This window comes from Gekko japonicus, unplaced genomic scaffold (genome assembly GCF_001447785.1).
Source record: "Gekko japonicus isolate JY-2015 unplaced genomic scaffold, Gekko_japonicus_V1.1 scaffold386, whole genome shotgun sequence".
Lineage (NCBI taxonomy): Eukaryota > Metazoa > Chordata > Lepidosauria > Squamata > Gekkonidae > Gekko > Gekko japonicus.
This window is the reverse complement of record NW_015163100.1, coordinates 521,687-535,651: the sequence shown is the minus strand read 5'-3', so window position 1 is coordinate 535,651 and position 13,965 is coordinate 521,687. Positions and strand designations below refer to the sequence as shown.

The 13,965-nt window shown below is 54.8% G+C and overlaps 1 protein-coding gene across 1 annotated transcript in view; it reads right to left on the bottom strand.

Moving 5' to 3' along the window:
• The window catches only part of SPG7 (spastic paraplegia 7 (pure and complicated autosomal recessive)), a 159,273-nt gene that overhangs the window by 6,693 nt on the left and 138,615 nt on the right, over positions 1-13,965 (bottom strand). Inside the window, exons 9-15 of the mRNA XM_015406681.1 lie at positions 10,805-10,907; positions 9,474-9,599; positions 8,820-8,982; positions 7,560-7,733; positions 5,727-5,851; positions 1,480-1,582; positions 57-167 (exon numbers count right to left, since the gene is read on the bottom strand). Coding sequence (XP_015262167.1) covers positions 57-167; positions 1,480-1,582; positions 5,727-5,851; positions 7,560-7,733; positions 8,820-8,982; positions 9,474-9,599; positions 10,805-10,907 — 905 coding nt within the window. The remainder of the gene's footprint in view (positions 1-56; positions 168-1,479; positions 1,583-5,726; positions 5,852-7,559; positions 7,734-8,819; positions 8,983-9,473; positions 9,600-10,804; positions 10,908-13,965) is intronic.

Genomic DNA, 13,965 nt, shown 5'->3' with positions numbered 1-13,965 from the left:
GATAAGGCTCTCAGACATGCCCCCCCCCCAGTGCAGCCCAGAGAAGCAGCCCCCACCTGCAATGACTCTTTCCACGGCGTATTCAAAATTGAAGGTGTCGATGGATTTGTGTCCTTCCCTCGCCGCATGCAGAGCCGCCTCGTTGCAGATGTTGGCGATGTCGGCTCCTATGGGCAGAACAGTGGACGCAGCGGGTGATTCAGCGGCCACCAAGCCCTTCCGCTCTCCCATTCCCCCCACAGATCCACCCATACCGTTCAAACAGTGGTGCACCGTAGGTAGGACACCATCCGCAACCCACACCGCCTGGGAAAGATGAAGAGCAGACAGCTGCCACAGGCGACTCCGCCACTCCAGCAGAGCCCCACCACTGACAACGGAAAGCCAGAGCAGTTGTCCAGATCACCACTTGTCTACCTGACTTGGACCTCCCCTTCCAGACCTCCAAAAATAAGGCAATCAGCATGAAGCCATCCTCCCTGTTTGTGAAAACTGATGAGGTCTGTTCCCCCTCCCAGCACCCTCTCTGTGCCGCAACGATCCCTGGCAGCAGCAGGACCAAGTGGGAGGGGACAGGGAAGGAGAATGCAAAGGGAGAGGAGAGCACATCCAACACGCGCCGACTTTACAGGCAGGGGCCATCAGAGAACGCACGGCTTCTGCGCCGTTTAAGCTGGAGTTCGGCCACAAGACAAGCCTGGCTGGCCACGCCAGGATGCCCCACGGGGGACAACAAAGAGTGACTCCGGCACAGTCTCAGGCCGAGGTGAGCGAGCACGGACAGCCCAGGACCACCGAGGCCCACTGGGCTGTTTTCCTGACCACGGCCACGCTGGCCTCTCTGGGGAAGAGCAAACATCTGTTCTGAGTGTGTGGGTGGCGTGGGGGCCGCTCACAAAGTCATGCAAGAGGCAGACAGTGGGGGCCGGGCGGGGGGGGGGAGAACGCACACAGGATACGGCACACAGTCACGGCACAGACAGGAAATCCAGAGCAAAGGGTTGAATGTAGCTCGGAGGCTGGGGGGCCCAGGATCTGGAGGACGGGCCAAGCCCCACCCGTTTCTTAATCTGGGAAAGCTGCGTTAAAAAATGCTGGACCATAAACCTTCCCCCAGTTCATGGCCCTGATTCCCTCCGTGGTAATTTCCAGAAGGCACAAACACAGGAAGCCGCTCCCGTCCCACAGAAAGCAGGGTCACACAGGGTGCGCATGGTCAACTCTCCTTCCCACAGAAGCAGGGGGGCAAGAGGGGGGCTGGAAGCTTAGCGGGTTCATGGATTCCAAACAAACCCCTAAGAGGCGTTTGTTGAGAGTGTTTCCCCTGAGAGGCTCTGGCCCAGCTCTCCTCAGCCAGCTCTTCTGGTGCAGAGGGAAGCCATGGCGGCGGGGAAGGGGGGGGGGAGCCAAGCTGAAATCGCATGAAGCCCCGTGATGGAAAGCAAAGAAGGCAGCCTGGCAGCAGCCAGGCTCACCTACCGCTGAAGCCCGGAGTCAGTTCGGCCAGCCGCTGGGAATAGAAGCTGCCCACCTGGGATAACTTCAGGCCCTTCAGGTGCTGCTCAAAGATCTCCCTCCTCTCCTGCAAACAAAGAGGATGTTGCTGTGGGGTGGGGATGTTAATGGGAGCCACCATAGCACGGAGGGACTTTTTACTTCCTTATCCTTTGGGTGGTCTGGGCAGGAATACAACCACGGAACGCTCCTGCCATCCCCTGTCCAGCGCCTACTGGATGCTGCGATTCTGGCAGAGAACACGGAGCCTGATTCCGCAAAGTACTCGTCATGATCTCCAGGTCTCCTAACCATTAAGGCACAACCAATCTGGATTAAGAGACCCTGGGCCTGCATACACTCGCGATGCCGTTTCACTGAAGGCACTGAAGGCAGAGGGAGACGAGGTGGCAATCTGGTACCCCTCCGTCCAAGTCTGGATCTAGACAGTCCAAAGTGTCTCTTTCACTAACATCACTCTTGGGTTGTAGTTGCTACTAACTTGCATTGGGAGCCCGTCTTTGGAATGGAAAACAGGGCTTAAAAATAAATAAAACAATAAGCAGTACTTCTGCAGAAAAGTTTCAAAGGGCGGTTCCAGAGAGGAACTACTGAGCGGATGTAGTTTGGTGTCGTGGTTAAGTGTGCGGACTCTAATCTGGGAGAACCGGGTTTGATTCCTCACGCCTCCAATCACAGCTGCTGGATGACCTTGGGCAAGCCATAGTTCTGTCAGAGCTGTGTCAGCTATGCTGCCATGGGGGTTGGGGAGCTCATTCTGTGTCTTGTTAAGTGCTATTGCATTCCTATCCCTGCTGTTATGCCTTTGCTGAAACGCTTATCTCTACAGATGTGCAGGAGGAGGTTGTGTTGTCTGGAGAGCTCCTATGTACCGTGAGAGACTCCGAGTTCTCAGCTTTAGCAACCTAACGGTTGCCTGACTTATCCCGTGCGCGGGAGGGGTGCCTAATTGGCCAATGCCATGGGGGGTGTGTGTGTGTGCGCATACGAATACCCTATATCCTATTATGCTCTACTGGCTGTGGCCATTCTTAACAGTGCCTGCGTTACTGCATCTATAGCTTTGCAATAAAAGTATAACCGTTCCTGAATGCGTGTACTTCGTTGTTAGCTGTGGGTTCTCAGGAGCATTCCTTGAAAGAGCTCTCTCAGGCTCACCTACCTCACAGGGTGTCTGTTGTGGGAAGGGGAAGGGAAAGGAGATTGCAAACTGCTCTGAGACTCCGAGTGAAGGGCGGGGTATAAATCCAATCCCCTCCTCCTCCTCCTCCTCCAGATTTGATACAATCAGACCTGGACTCAACAGAGAGTTGGGTAGCTAGCCCACTTGAAAGGGTAGTTCAGTCTTGACTGTATCCTATTTCCACCTGGGTTCCATAGCATAAGGTCGCACACCTCGTCCAGGGCAACTCAGCCTTCTGACCACCCCCAGTACTTCCCCCCTGCCCCACTCCTCCTGCTGTTTGTAGCCCAGGGTATAAATCTCTCCGCAAACTGAATGCAACACTCGATGCATCTGATGAAGGGAGCTCTGGCGCGTGAGAGCCTCTCCTCCAATAAAGTAATTGATCTTTAAGATGCCACAAGCCTCTCCACTACATGAATGAGAAACCACACCATCAGTGAGCTGCACAGGATTCTAGTTTTTTAAAAAAAAAAAATTTCAAAGCTGAAGCCAGCTGATTCCTGCTCCAAACTATTGATCCTTCATTAAGATAAAACTTTTCCCAGTTCAGAGGTTTCTTTGCTCATCATAAGGTAAACAGAAAGGCGGCGCAATCTGGGAAGAAGCAAAAATGCAAAAAGAGGGGGCTGGGCCAGACCAGAATGCCGGTCTGACTACTTTTCCTGCAAGGGACAGGAGCAGAAAGGTCACTGCCGGCCGAAATACCGGCTGCAGGCTCACAGGAGAGCCAACCCGGGAGAAGCCCCAGGCAGAGCTGGTGGGGCCGCTACAGACCGCCTCCACGGCCTGGGTCAGCCCCCGCCAGGAGAGCCCTTGGCTCCCAAGTGGGATCTGTGGCCCAAGAGAAGGTACCTGAAAGGTACGAAGGTGTGGCTATTCCTCGGCAATGCCAGCAGGGGGCAGGATCTCCCAAGGCACAAATGCAACTTTGGGCTTCTTTCAAATGCAGGGCAGATGCACGGAGACTTACAAGGAGGAGCGATTGCCTCATCCCTCCAAAGGTCATTTCTCCCTCCCCCCCTCCACATTAATTTTAATTTATTCCTTAACATTCCTGTCACCACAGCGCTTGCATGGAGCACGGAGGCCTCGCAGATGCTCTCCCGCCCCCCACTTTAAATGCGGGGGGAGGAAATTAGCAAAGCGGGGGGGGGGGGGAAGCTAGATCAGGTTGGCTGGGGCCCAGCATATGACTCACGCAGCTGGTCCGGGCAGCCCTGCTGATGGCAGTGGGCTCAGCTGCCAGGGGTTCCTTCCCCTTCCTCCGCCGGGGCACAGCTAGCTCACTGTTCGGGCACCAGGTCCTATCGGGCAGTTTAAGCAAAAACCTCAAGGAACAGGAGAGCAGAGACCAAGTGGGGAGGGGAGAGGAGATACTGGGCCAGCTCACTGCCCAAGGGGTGGGGGGCCCCTCTCATTTGTGAACCTTCTAGAGGGAGAGGAGGAGCAGCAGCCACACATAGGATTATAGTGGGTGGGTGGGTGGGCATCCTATAGCATCCAGGGAATTTTCTGGGGTGGGTGGAGTAATGAATGATCTGGCACCAGGTGTTTGGCACCGAGGGATGAGCAAGGAGCCGAAGGGAAGCCCTGCATGCAGGAGGCGTCATCCCTGCTGTCTCCAGGAAATAAGAGTTGCCAGACAGTGCCTTGTTGTGAGCGGGGGGTGGGGGGAGCAACCCAAGAGAAAAATCAAGAGGAAAAATTAGGCCTTGTCTACTTACTAGAAATCCTGACCATAGAGTTTCTGGTGATTCCTAGAGCTACCCAGAAGTTACAAGAGTAGCTCTAGCAATTGTCAGAAACTCTATGGTAGCTCTAGGAACTGTCAGAAGCTCTGTGGTCAGAACTTCCTGTAAGTACATATGGAGCAGAGGTTCATCAGTGGCTATTAGCCACAAGGTATAGATAGGAACTCTCAGGCTGGGGCAAGAGATGCCCTGTATTCTTGGTGCTTGGGGGGTGAGATCTGGGGCAAGGGATGCTCTGTATTCTAGGTGCTTGGGGGGGGGCAACAGTGGGAGGGCTTCTAGTGTCCTGGCCCCACTGCTGGACCTCCTGATGGCACCTGGTATTTTTGGTCACTGTGTGACACAGAGTGTTGGACTGGATGGGCCACTGGCCTGATCCAACATTGGCTTCTCTTATGCTCTTACTTGAGGGCTTATTTTTCTTTCTCATGTTTCCTCCCAGGATGACTGCCTCCCCACTTCTGGCCTGTTTCCATCAGCTGAGTATTGGCCAGCAAGGGCTGTGATCGGGCGGAGGTCTCCGGCCACAAGCAGGCAAACGGAGCCTCAGGCAGCAAGAAACCTGCCTGGACCTCCCAGTCAGCACCTAGATGGGCGGAGGCACCAACAGCCTGACTGGGTCAAGCAGCCTTATAGGAACAGGCTTTTTTTTAACACAGGGATTGTAAATATTATAGGAGGCACAGTTTTATGAAACACAGCCTCAAAAAGGGCCAGGACAGGACGGGGGAGGGCAAGAACCCAAGTTCCCACTGGAGCTCCAGGGGAGGGTGGCTGAAAGCTCCACACAGTGTGGAAAAACAGCAACGATGTGATGTGTTTCCCCTTCTGCTGCCATCTTCCACCCGCAGGGGAAGACTTCTCTGTTTTGTCTGGCAGTCTCTCAGGGACCCCTTCTCCCCGCCCAGCCTTTTAACTGCTGTTTCAATGTCTTTGTATGCAGTTTTGACTCTGTTTTTCATTGTTTTAATGATGTGTGTTTGGGAGGGTTTTTTAATTTTAATGGTTTTAATACATAGTTTTATCGTGTGTGCTTTCAACGGTTTAGCCGCCTTGGGGGCCCTTGTGAGGGGGCAGAAAGGCGGGACGGAAATTTTGTGAATACATAAATAAACAATCTGAGTCCCACTATTGCTGTGGGTTGAGGAGACCAAAGGTGAGAGGCAGAGGCGTTCGCAGGACCCAGGCCTGCCTACCAAGCCGTTGTGACAACTGCAACGCACCCCCAGGACTGGAATCTAGACGTCAGCGAGGGAAGTGGGCCCAGATCATACCTGCAGGGTGGGCAGGTCGATAAAAATGTGACGATCGAGCCGCCCGGGTCTCATGAGAGCGTTGTCCAAGATATCCGCCCGGTTGGTGGAGGCCAGCACGATGACGTGGTCCGTGGTCCCCATGCCTGCCAAAGAGAACGAGGGAGGAGTGAAACCGCAGGGACTCTGCCCAGGGCAAGCGGGCCCGGGAGACCGCCTTCCCCCAGGGTGGGCAACACTGCAGGGCAAGCATGCAGCCAAGATGCTGCTGAGTCGTGATCTGAGAAGCCCACCAGGGCAGAGGCACGCTAGAGGCCCCGACCACTGGACTCCCCACGGCCTCCTTTAAACAGTTCATCGCGTTGCGTGAGACAGCGAGGAGAGCGTAAGATACTAGACATCACACTATCCTTGCAACTCCGGTGCTGCCGAGGAAACAGACCTTGACGTTAACTGGCATTCAGACAACCTCCGTAACAACTCTGCCATTTACCTCTTTCGTCCACCTTGCCACAGTTCTCTCAGCCACTCAGCAGCTGCTGGCATTTCTTGAAACCTTTCTTTTTTTACAGGCCTGTCTTAGCAGTAACGGCTGCAAACAGCCGCTCGACAACACTCCCAGAGCCGAGGGCAGATGCAGCTGTTCCAGCGCGCACGGCAAACTCTTGGGGGAAAGGCAAGATGGGCTCGACTTGCCTCTGTTAAAATAAAGCCGCCCTAGACGGCTGGTCGGAGGCTTGCGTCTTTCCAAGGCTGCCCACTGGGGGACTCCCTCCACCCCCACCCCCTTCTGCCTCCCTGCAGGGTGCTGTTGAGGCAAGCACTGAAGAAGGAGGAAGCACGAACACTTTCCAGGGCTGGGGAGAGAGGCGCTGGGGCCAGTCACGTGGGCTGAGCTCAGCTTCACTCCCATGGCCAGATTAGCGCAAGCCGATCGTTAGCTGCTTCGCTGCTGGGAAGACGCACTCCCAAAATAGATGCACCACCAGACACGACATGCAGCCTTGCTGTCCTTGCCACGGGCACGCGTGGGTGTGGGAGTGGGGGGGGGGGGGGGGGGAGGCTGTGGGAGGAATCCTTCGGATTGCACAATGAGCCCCTCCCATTCTGCCCCGCCCCCTCTTTGTGCACGGATGGCTCAGTCACCAGCATGTCTAGGGCAAAGGAATAAAGGCAAGGGTAGAAGGAAGGAGACAAGGCAGCAGGAAAGATGCTCCCACCCCACCCGAGGCACACAGGAAAGAACAAAAGGTGTCCAAGCAGGACAGAGGGGCTCAAAGGGACTCCCTGGTTGCGTCCAGGGGCCACCGGCTCTTTAAACCAAGGAGGTGTTTGAAACTCACACTGCCCTAGCTGCTTCCATCCGATGGGTGGCAAATGCAAACAGCTGTTTATGCCACGTCCCAGTATTTGTGCCCTGGCTCTCCTGCTAGGAGCCGGCTGCGGAAGCAAAGGGGCCAGAAATCGCAGCACAACAATGCTTAGCGTAACGCTTCCCTTAAACTCCCCAAAGAACTGCTCCCGAGAGCATATGGGAGGCAGGAAGACACAGGTTGGGAGGGAAACAGCAGACAGATGATGCACATCGGAGAGCACCCAGCATCTGCATTCGTCCCCACTGCAGCTTTACAGATTTAGCATCAACACAGGAGTCTGGCAGGCTCTCACCAGCAGACAGAAGCATCTCTCTTGGTGCTGTTTGCAACCAGGCAGTGGGACCAGCTATCCTGCTACAGATGGGGTGCAGCTTCCCGGGAGGAGGGTAACCTCATGGCAAAAGGCTCGTCTCTTTTCCTGCCGGAGGGAATACATTCCTGAACACCTCCCTCCAGGGGATAAGTCTGAGCCACTGACCGTCCATTTCCACCAGCAGCTGGTTTAAGGTCTGCTCTTCCTCGGTGTTGGAAAAGCCAGCCATGTTGGTGGAGCGCTTCTTCCCCACGGCGTCGATTTCGTCGATGTAGACGATGCAGGGCGCCCGGGCACGGGCTTCTTTGAAGAGGCTCCGCACACGGGCAGCCCCGAGACCTGCAGGAGGGCAAGGGACAACTTCTTAGAGAGCTGCTATAAAATGATCTGCCAGGTGGCGGCAGAGAGCAGCAGCCGGCGGAATCCCCAAAGCTTTCTGCCGGGCGCTCTCTCCCACCCTGGGTCCCCTCTCAAACCGAGCCACCCTTACTCTCCACTCAGAACCGAGATCCCAGTCAGAAATTTAGTCAAGCATCAGTGTCTTGTAAGCAGATGGCCAACAGGAAGGGACGGTGGGACAACCGGTGGGATCAGAGCCACCAAGTGGCTGAGAGAGCATACCAGAGAAAGATCAGAGAGCCAAAACGCAGCCCTGCTTTAGCACCAGAGAAGCCGGTAAGCAGGAGGCCCTCCTGTATGTGAGGCCGCAGAGAAGCGAAGCTCTCTTTCTGGTGGGCAACATACATTTCTCAGAAGCAGAAATGTATGTTTGTTTTGTTTCAGGGGGGTGCCAGGTGGGTGCCCACCAAGTCTCTCTTCCAGCAGACCCCCAAATAAGACAGTCCCCAAGTCAAGGGAAACTGTCATGGGAGGGAGTCAGATCTTCCCACGTAAGAAAAAGAAGAAGAAGAGATTGGATTTATACCCCATGGCCCTTCACCACCCAAGGGAGTCTCAGAGCGGCTTCCAGTCTCCTTTCCCCTCCCCTCCCCACAACAGGCACCCCCTGTGAGGTAGGTGGGGCAGAGAGAGCGGCTCTTGAGAGAACAGCTCTGCCAGAACTTTGGCTTGCCCAAGGTCATCCAGCAAGTGCAAGTGGAGGAGCGGGGAATCAAACCCGGTTCTCCCAGATTAGAGTCCGCGCACTTAGCCACTACACCAAACTGGCCGTCATGTTTCCCCGAGGTGACAAGTGGATTCTCATGCAGGCTGCCCTCCCAGAGTCCCCAAAGCAGCCTAGAGCCAAACTCTATTTTGCAAGAACACAGACTGCAGAGGCCACACTCCTTCTGTGTAGGTGCGGTGCCGAGCACCCTGCTGGCTGCGAGCAACTGTCAAGCAACAGACCAGCCACTTGAGAAACAGGGCAAAGGCTGCACATGCTGACTGTACCCCAAGGGGCAGCTGGGACTTCCCAGGACTCACCTCCGATCACCTCTACGAACTCAGAGCCAGCCATCGCCAGGAAAGGCACCTGTGCCTCCGTCGCCACCGCTTTGGCCAGCAGGGTCTTGCCGCAGCCCGGGGGGCCAAGCAAGAGGGCCCCTTTGGGCACTTTGGCTCCCAGCTGCAGGTAACGCTCCGGGCTCTGGAATCAGAAGAAGGCAGGGGTTTCGCTGGACCCTTGCACGGCAGCATCGGCCAGGGGAGGGCACCAGTCCCAGCTTCCTAAACGCTCTCCCTTGCTCCGGACAAGGTTCTGGAAGCAGCCTCCCAGTCAAGGCAGCTGCCACCGTCCTCTCTCGCTCAGACAGAAGCCCTCTCCTGCCACACAGAGCTGACCAGAGCCACCCCCTTCTCAGGGCACCCCCTGGGCCAGGTGGCTGAAAGACCCCCCCCCCCGTGACCCTGCTGCTCTCAGCCAAAGACCCAAGAGGGCCCCTGCCTCGAACCAACCACTTGCTGAGCTCCTGGTGACCTCAAGGCAACAGCACTCCCCGGCGGGGCAGGGCAGGGCAGGGGAAGAGCACCACAGAGCTGCCCGGGGCATTCCCCCCCCTCCCCACCACACACACTGACACCCCACTGACACCCCCCCCCCCGTGCTCCTCTGCCCCAGGGGGCATTTGCAGTCCTTACCTTCAAGTAATCCACAAACTCCTTGACCTCCATCTTGGCCTCGTGCATTCCCGCTACATCCTTGAAGCTGATTCCTTTCCCGGATTTGCCGTCCACCACCGTGAAGCGGGCCATTTTCAGCTGATTCTGAGGAGGGAGAGAAAGAGCCCTGGAGGCCCAGGCCACGAAAGAGTCCCCCTCTCCCCCTGAGCTCCAGGCAGCACTCTCCAGCCCTGCGCCTGCTCCCTTGGGCCACTTCCCCCATTTTGGAATTCTGCCGCCCCTCCTCCCCGCAGTGACCAGGCAGGGCCTATGCTGACTCAGCTGTCGTCTGGACCCATGCGGCCAGTTGGAGAGGCAAACGGACGGCCACCGCCACCAGACCGCAGCCAAAACCAACCCGATGTTCGGGCCAGAATCCCCGCCTCCTCCCCTTCAGCGGGGAGGGCTGGGCCCCCGTGGCCCGTTCTCATCTGGCCCAAGCAGCTCCTTGGCTCCTGGAGGGCTGCCCGAATGAAACCACAGGCGTGACAGGGCAGGTCAGTGAGAGAGCAGCCGGGCCCACGCTCCAGCCTCCGTGAGATCACACGACAGACAAAACGACCCTTTAGCCCTACACCCTTGGCCGTAACTGCTTGTTACTCTTCGACCCAAACGGCTACGAATGCTGGCTTTTCCACTCAGCCTGAAGCAGGCGGTGACAGACGAGGTGCACACACACAAGATAGCCGTCTGAAGGAAGGGGACCAGGAGCCCTGAAACCCTGCAGGAAGCTTCCTGGTGTCTCGCTTCCTCGGATGTCATCCCGGGGATGGGGCCAACAGGCCCACGGGAGGACTGGGGCAGCTTCTTGCCCCATCAGCCTTCCTGGCCAGGCGGGCAGAGGTCACCAGCCTCTCCCCAGCTGACTGGTCAGCAGGGGGCTGGCCGGTGCTGAGACGGGAGCACAGGACAGGAGGAAAGGAGGCCAGAACACAGCACCGGCCGAAAGCTTAGGCAGCTTTAAAGGCTGAAAAGTTATTTGGCTCAAGGCGAGGGGATTTGTGTGCGCGCCGCGGCCTGTGAGATCTGCTGGCAAGACAAAGGCAAACGCAAGGCTGTTCCCAGCTGCAAGTCATTAGTCAGTTTTGCAAACAGCCGAAAGAACCGGCTCTGCAATTCCCTGAGCTCAGCCCCTCCAGCCTAGATGGAAAGTGGGAACCCCCCCCCCACCCATGCACAAGCAAGACCGAAGACTAAACAGCCCCATCAGCACGTGACCGCCCAGGTCTTTGGCCTGGCTTCATTCCCACCCGTTGTTGTGTTTGCTGGGGGGGGGGGAGGCAGGCCCACCCAAAAGGAGAGCTACTTACAAAGGCGCTGAAGCCCCCTTCCCTTCCGGCCATTCCAGCCAGGCGGAAGATGTACCAGAGGATGCCGACGCCCACCGCTGCCATCCCCAAGGCATAGAGGGCGCTGCGGAGTCAAGCGAAAGCCGGGATTAGGCCTGAGCAGGTGGTCCCTGATTCACTTCGGGACCCCAAAATGCAGCTGGTGCTGTGACCGGAGGGGGGGACCAGGGGAGACTGGCGGGGACGACGACAGAGGGCTTTTCCAGCCACTGGCAAAACACACAGCTCCGAGTCCAGCAGCACCTTAGAGCCAGTTTAGTGTAGTGGTTAAGAAGAAGAGGAAGAGATTGGATTTATACCCCTTGCCCTTCACTTCCCAAAGGAGTCTCAGAGCGGCTTACAAACCCCTTTCCCTTCCCCTCCCCACAACAGACACCCTGTGAGGCAGGTGGGGCTGAGAGAGCTCTGACAGAAACTGCTCTTTTTCAAGGACAGCTATGACAGAACTATGGCTTGCCCAAGGTCATCCAGCAGCTGCAAGTGGAGAAGTGGGGAATCAGACCCGGTTCTCCCAGATTAGAGTCCGTGCATTTAACCACTACACCAAACTGGCTCTAATCCAAGCACTTAACCAGTTTGCCCCGGTAAGGCGGGATACAAACCTAAAGTAATAAATAAATACACCAAACTGGCTTTAAGTGTGCGGACTCTAATCTGGGAGAACCGGGTCTGATTCCCCACTTCTCCACTTGCAGCTGCTGGATGACCTTGGGCAAGCAGTAGTTTTGACAACAGCTGTTCTCTCAAGAGCAGTCCTCAAAAGAGCTCTCTCAGCCCCACCTACCTCACAGGGGGGCTGTTGTGGGGAGGGGAAGGGAAAAGAGATGGTAAGCCACTCTGAGACTCTGAGTGAAGGGCAAGGGGTATAAATCCAATCTCCTCCTCTTCTTCTTCAACAAGATTTTGGGGATTGGAGCTCTTGAGAGCCAAAGCTGTCTTTGACAGAGACCCGTCATTTGGCTCTTTCCACCCACCAGGGCCTCTCTTAACAGGGGAGGGGTGCAATTAAGCAAACAGGGCCAGTGAATACGGCTGCCACGCGAGCCCCACACAAGCCCCTCCAACTGTGCTGCTGCTGCAGCCTGGTGGATGGCTCCCAGGACACTGCCAGGCAAGCGAGGGGCAGGGAGACCGAGACACAGCTGGGCAGCAGGCCCCACGCTTTAGGGTGCTGGAGGGTGCCGTTGTGTGTGTGTGTGTGGGGGGAGGTGACTGGGGGGCTTGGGTCTTGCTGAAGGACCGACTATCGTCACCCCCAAGGCACTGTGACGGCTTGCCGCTCTTTTCACATACGGAACACAATGATAAAAGACCTGGCCTGGCATCCAAGGACACAGCAGTGGAGAGCGTTCTCATCCGCCTGCATCCTGCACCCCCTCGCCAAACTCCTTTGGCTCGGCTGCTGCAAAGCATGGGGTGCAAAGGCTGGAGTAGAGATGTGAGGGCCTGGAAAAAAAACCGGAAAAATTCGGGAAAAAACCCGTTTTTTTCCTGAAGCCTTTTTTTTGTTTTTTTCCGAAAAATTGGAAAAATTGAAAAAAGAAAAGGAAAAAAAAATTGATTATGGAACGTTTTATTTTAACATGGTGAATAAAATATTTAAGACAAGGTGTTCAGATATTTTCCAAATCATTTCTAATATATATATATATATATATATATATATATATGGTATCAGATTGATCTAATTTCTGTGCACTGAGGACAAGCAAGTCCTAGGTGACAAACTGAACTCTCCAATGCAAGAACAAGATGCATTTCTTTCTTTAGGAGGTGCTATTGTCACAAGAAAATTAAAAGGTTTCAGTTTTGTTTTTGCATGTAGGTGGGTATTCTGTTTGTAATAATTGTTTGGATACACTATATTTTAATATCCTAGTTGTGATAATTTCATGCCAAGTAAAAATGTCCATAGTCATATTTTATGTTCCTAAAGTAACAGAATGACTTTCAATCTAGAAAAGACAAAAGAAATGCTAATGTAGCATTTTTTTCAATTTTTCCAAAAATTTCCGTTTCTCCATAAAAAAAACTGGAAAAAACCCGGGGTTTTTTCCGAGCTTCAAAATTTCTGGAAATTTTGCATCTCTAGGCTGGAGTCTGGGACAGGGGACCTGGCCGTCCCACATTCTGTGCAAAGGGCAAAGCAGGGCTGAAGTCGGTTTCCTTCTCCCCCAGAGGCGGCGGCTGCTGCAGCTGCTCCGGGCACTGCCCAGCTGCTCTTCAGGGAGTTTTACGTGTGTGCCGGGAACTGCTCAGTCACAACCCTCCACATCTAGTCATTCACCAAACGCATTACGATTGGGCTCCTCCTCTAAGAAACAAATCCTGTTTGGCAGCAGCAACAGAACTGCCCTCTTTGGACTCCCTAGTCCATTCTCATTGCAAAACACGGTCATCGTGGAACAGTCAAGAGGAATGAGGGATTGGTTAAGATTTTTGCAGCCAGCAGAGAAGACCTGAAAGTCCTCGATCCTGGCTCCTGGGGATCAGTCAAGCCTTTTGTTTTCCTGTCAGCTCTGACAATAACCCAAACCTGACTGGATGCATAAGAACAAATCCCCTAACGGCAGGGCAAGGTTTTCCTAGGGAACTGCTGGAAAACACACACAGATTACTGCAAAAGAATGGTTTACAGGCATCCTTCCTTCAATCTTTTTTTTTTTTTTTTACTATGCGGAACCTTGTCAGCCAGAGACTACAAGATTCCATAAATCACTTTTTGCCAGTGAAAATTGCTGGTTTTAATGGGAGAGCAAGTAAACTGCTTCAGAAGGAAGGAAACTACAGCAGGTTGGTGCTTGCTAGTGGCCAGACAATAAGCACACACCATGTGCCAAGCCGGCTCTCCCACCGCCTTTCGTTTTGTTTTTTCAACCTGCCTCCCGTCTCCTCTTCATTTCTGACGCAGACTTTACGGGAGCGCTGAAAGCATTAGCCTTTGTGGAATCTCCGGGAGAATGGACCCGGCTTCTGTGTAAGAGAGTCCCTACATCCAACGGCAGGACTTGCTTCTCATTGACATTTGGGATTTTATTATCAAAGTGGCTTCTGCTCAGTGTGGGGCTATGAGTCAGTGTCCGCCTGCAGTACGGTCAGCCGTTGTTCTCATGGGCAAAAGC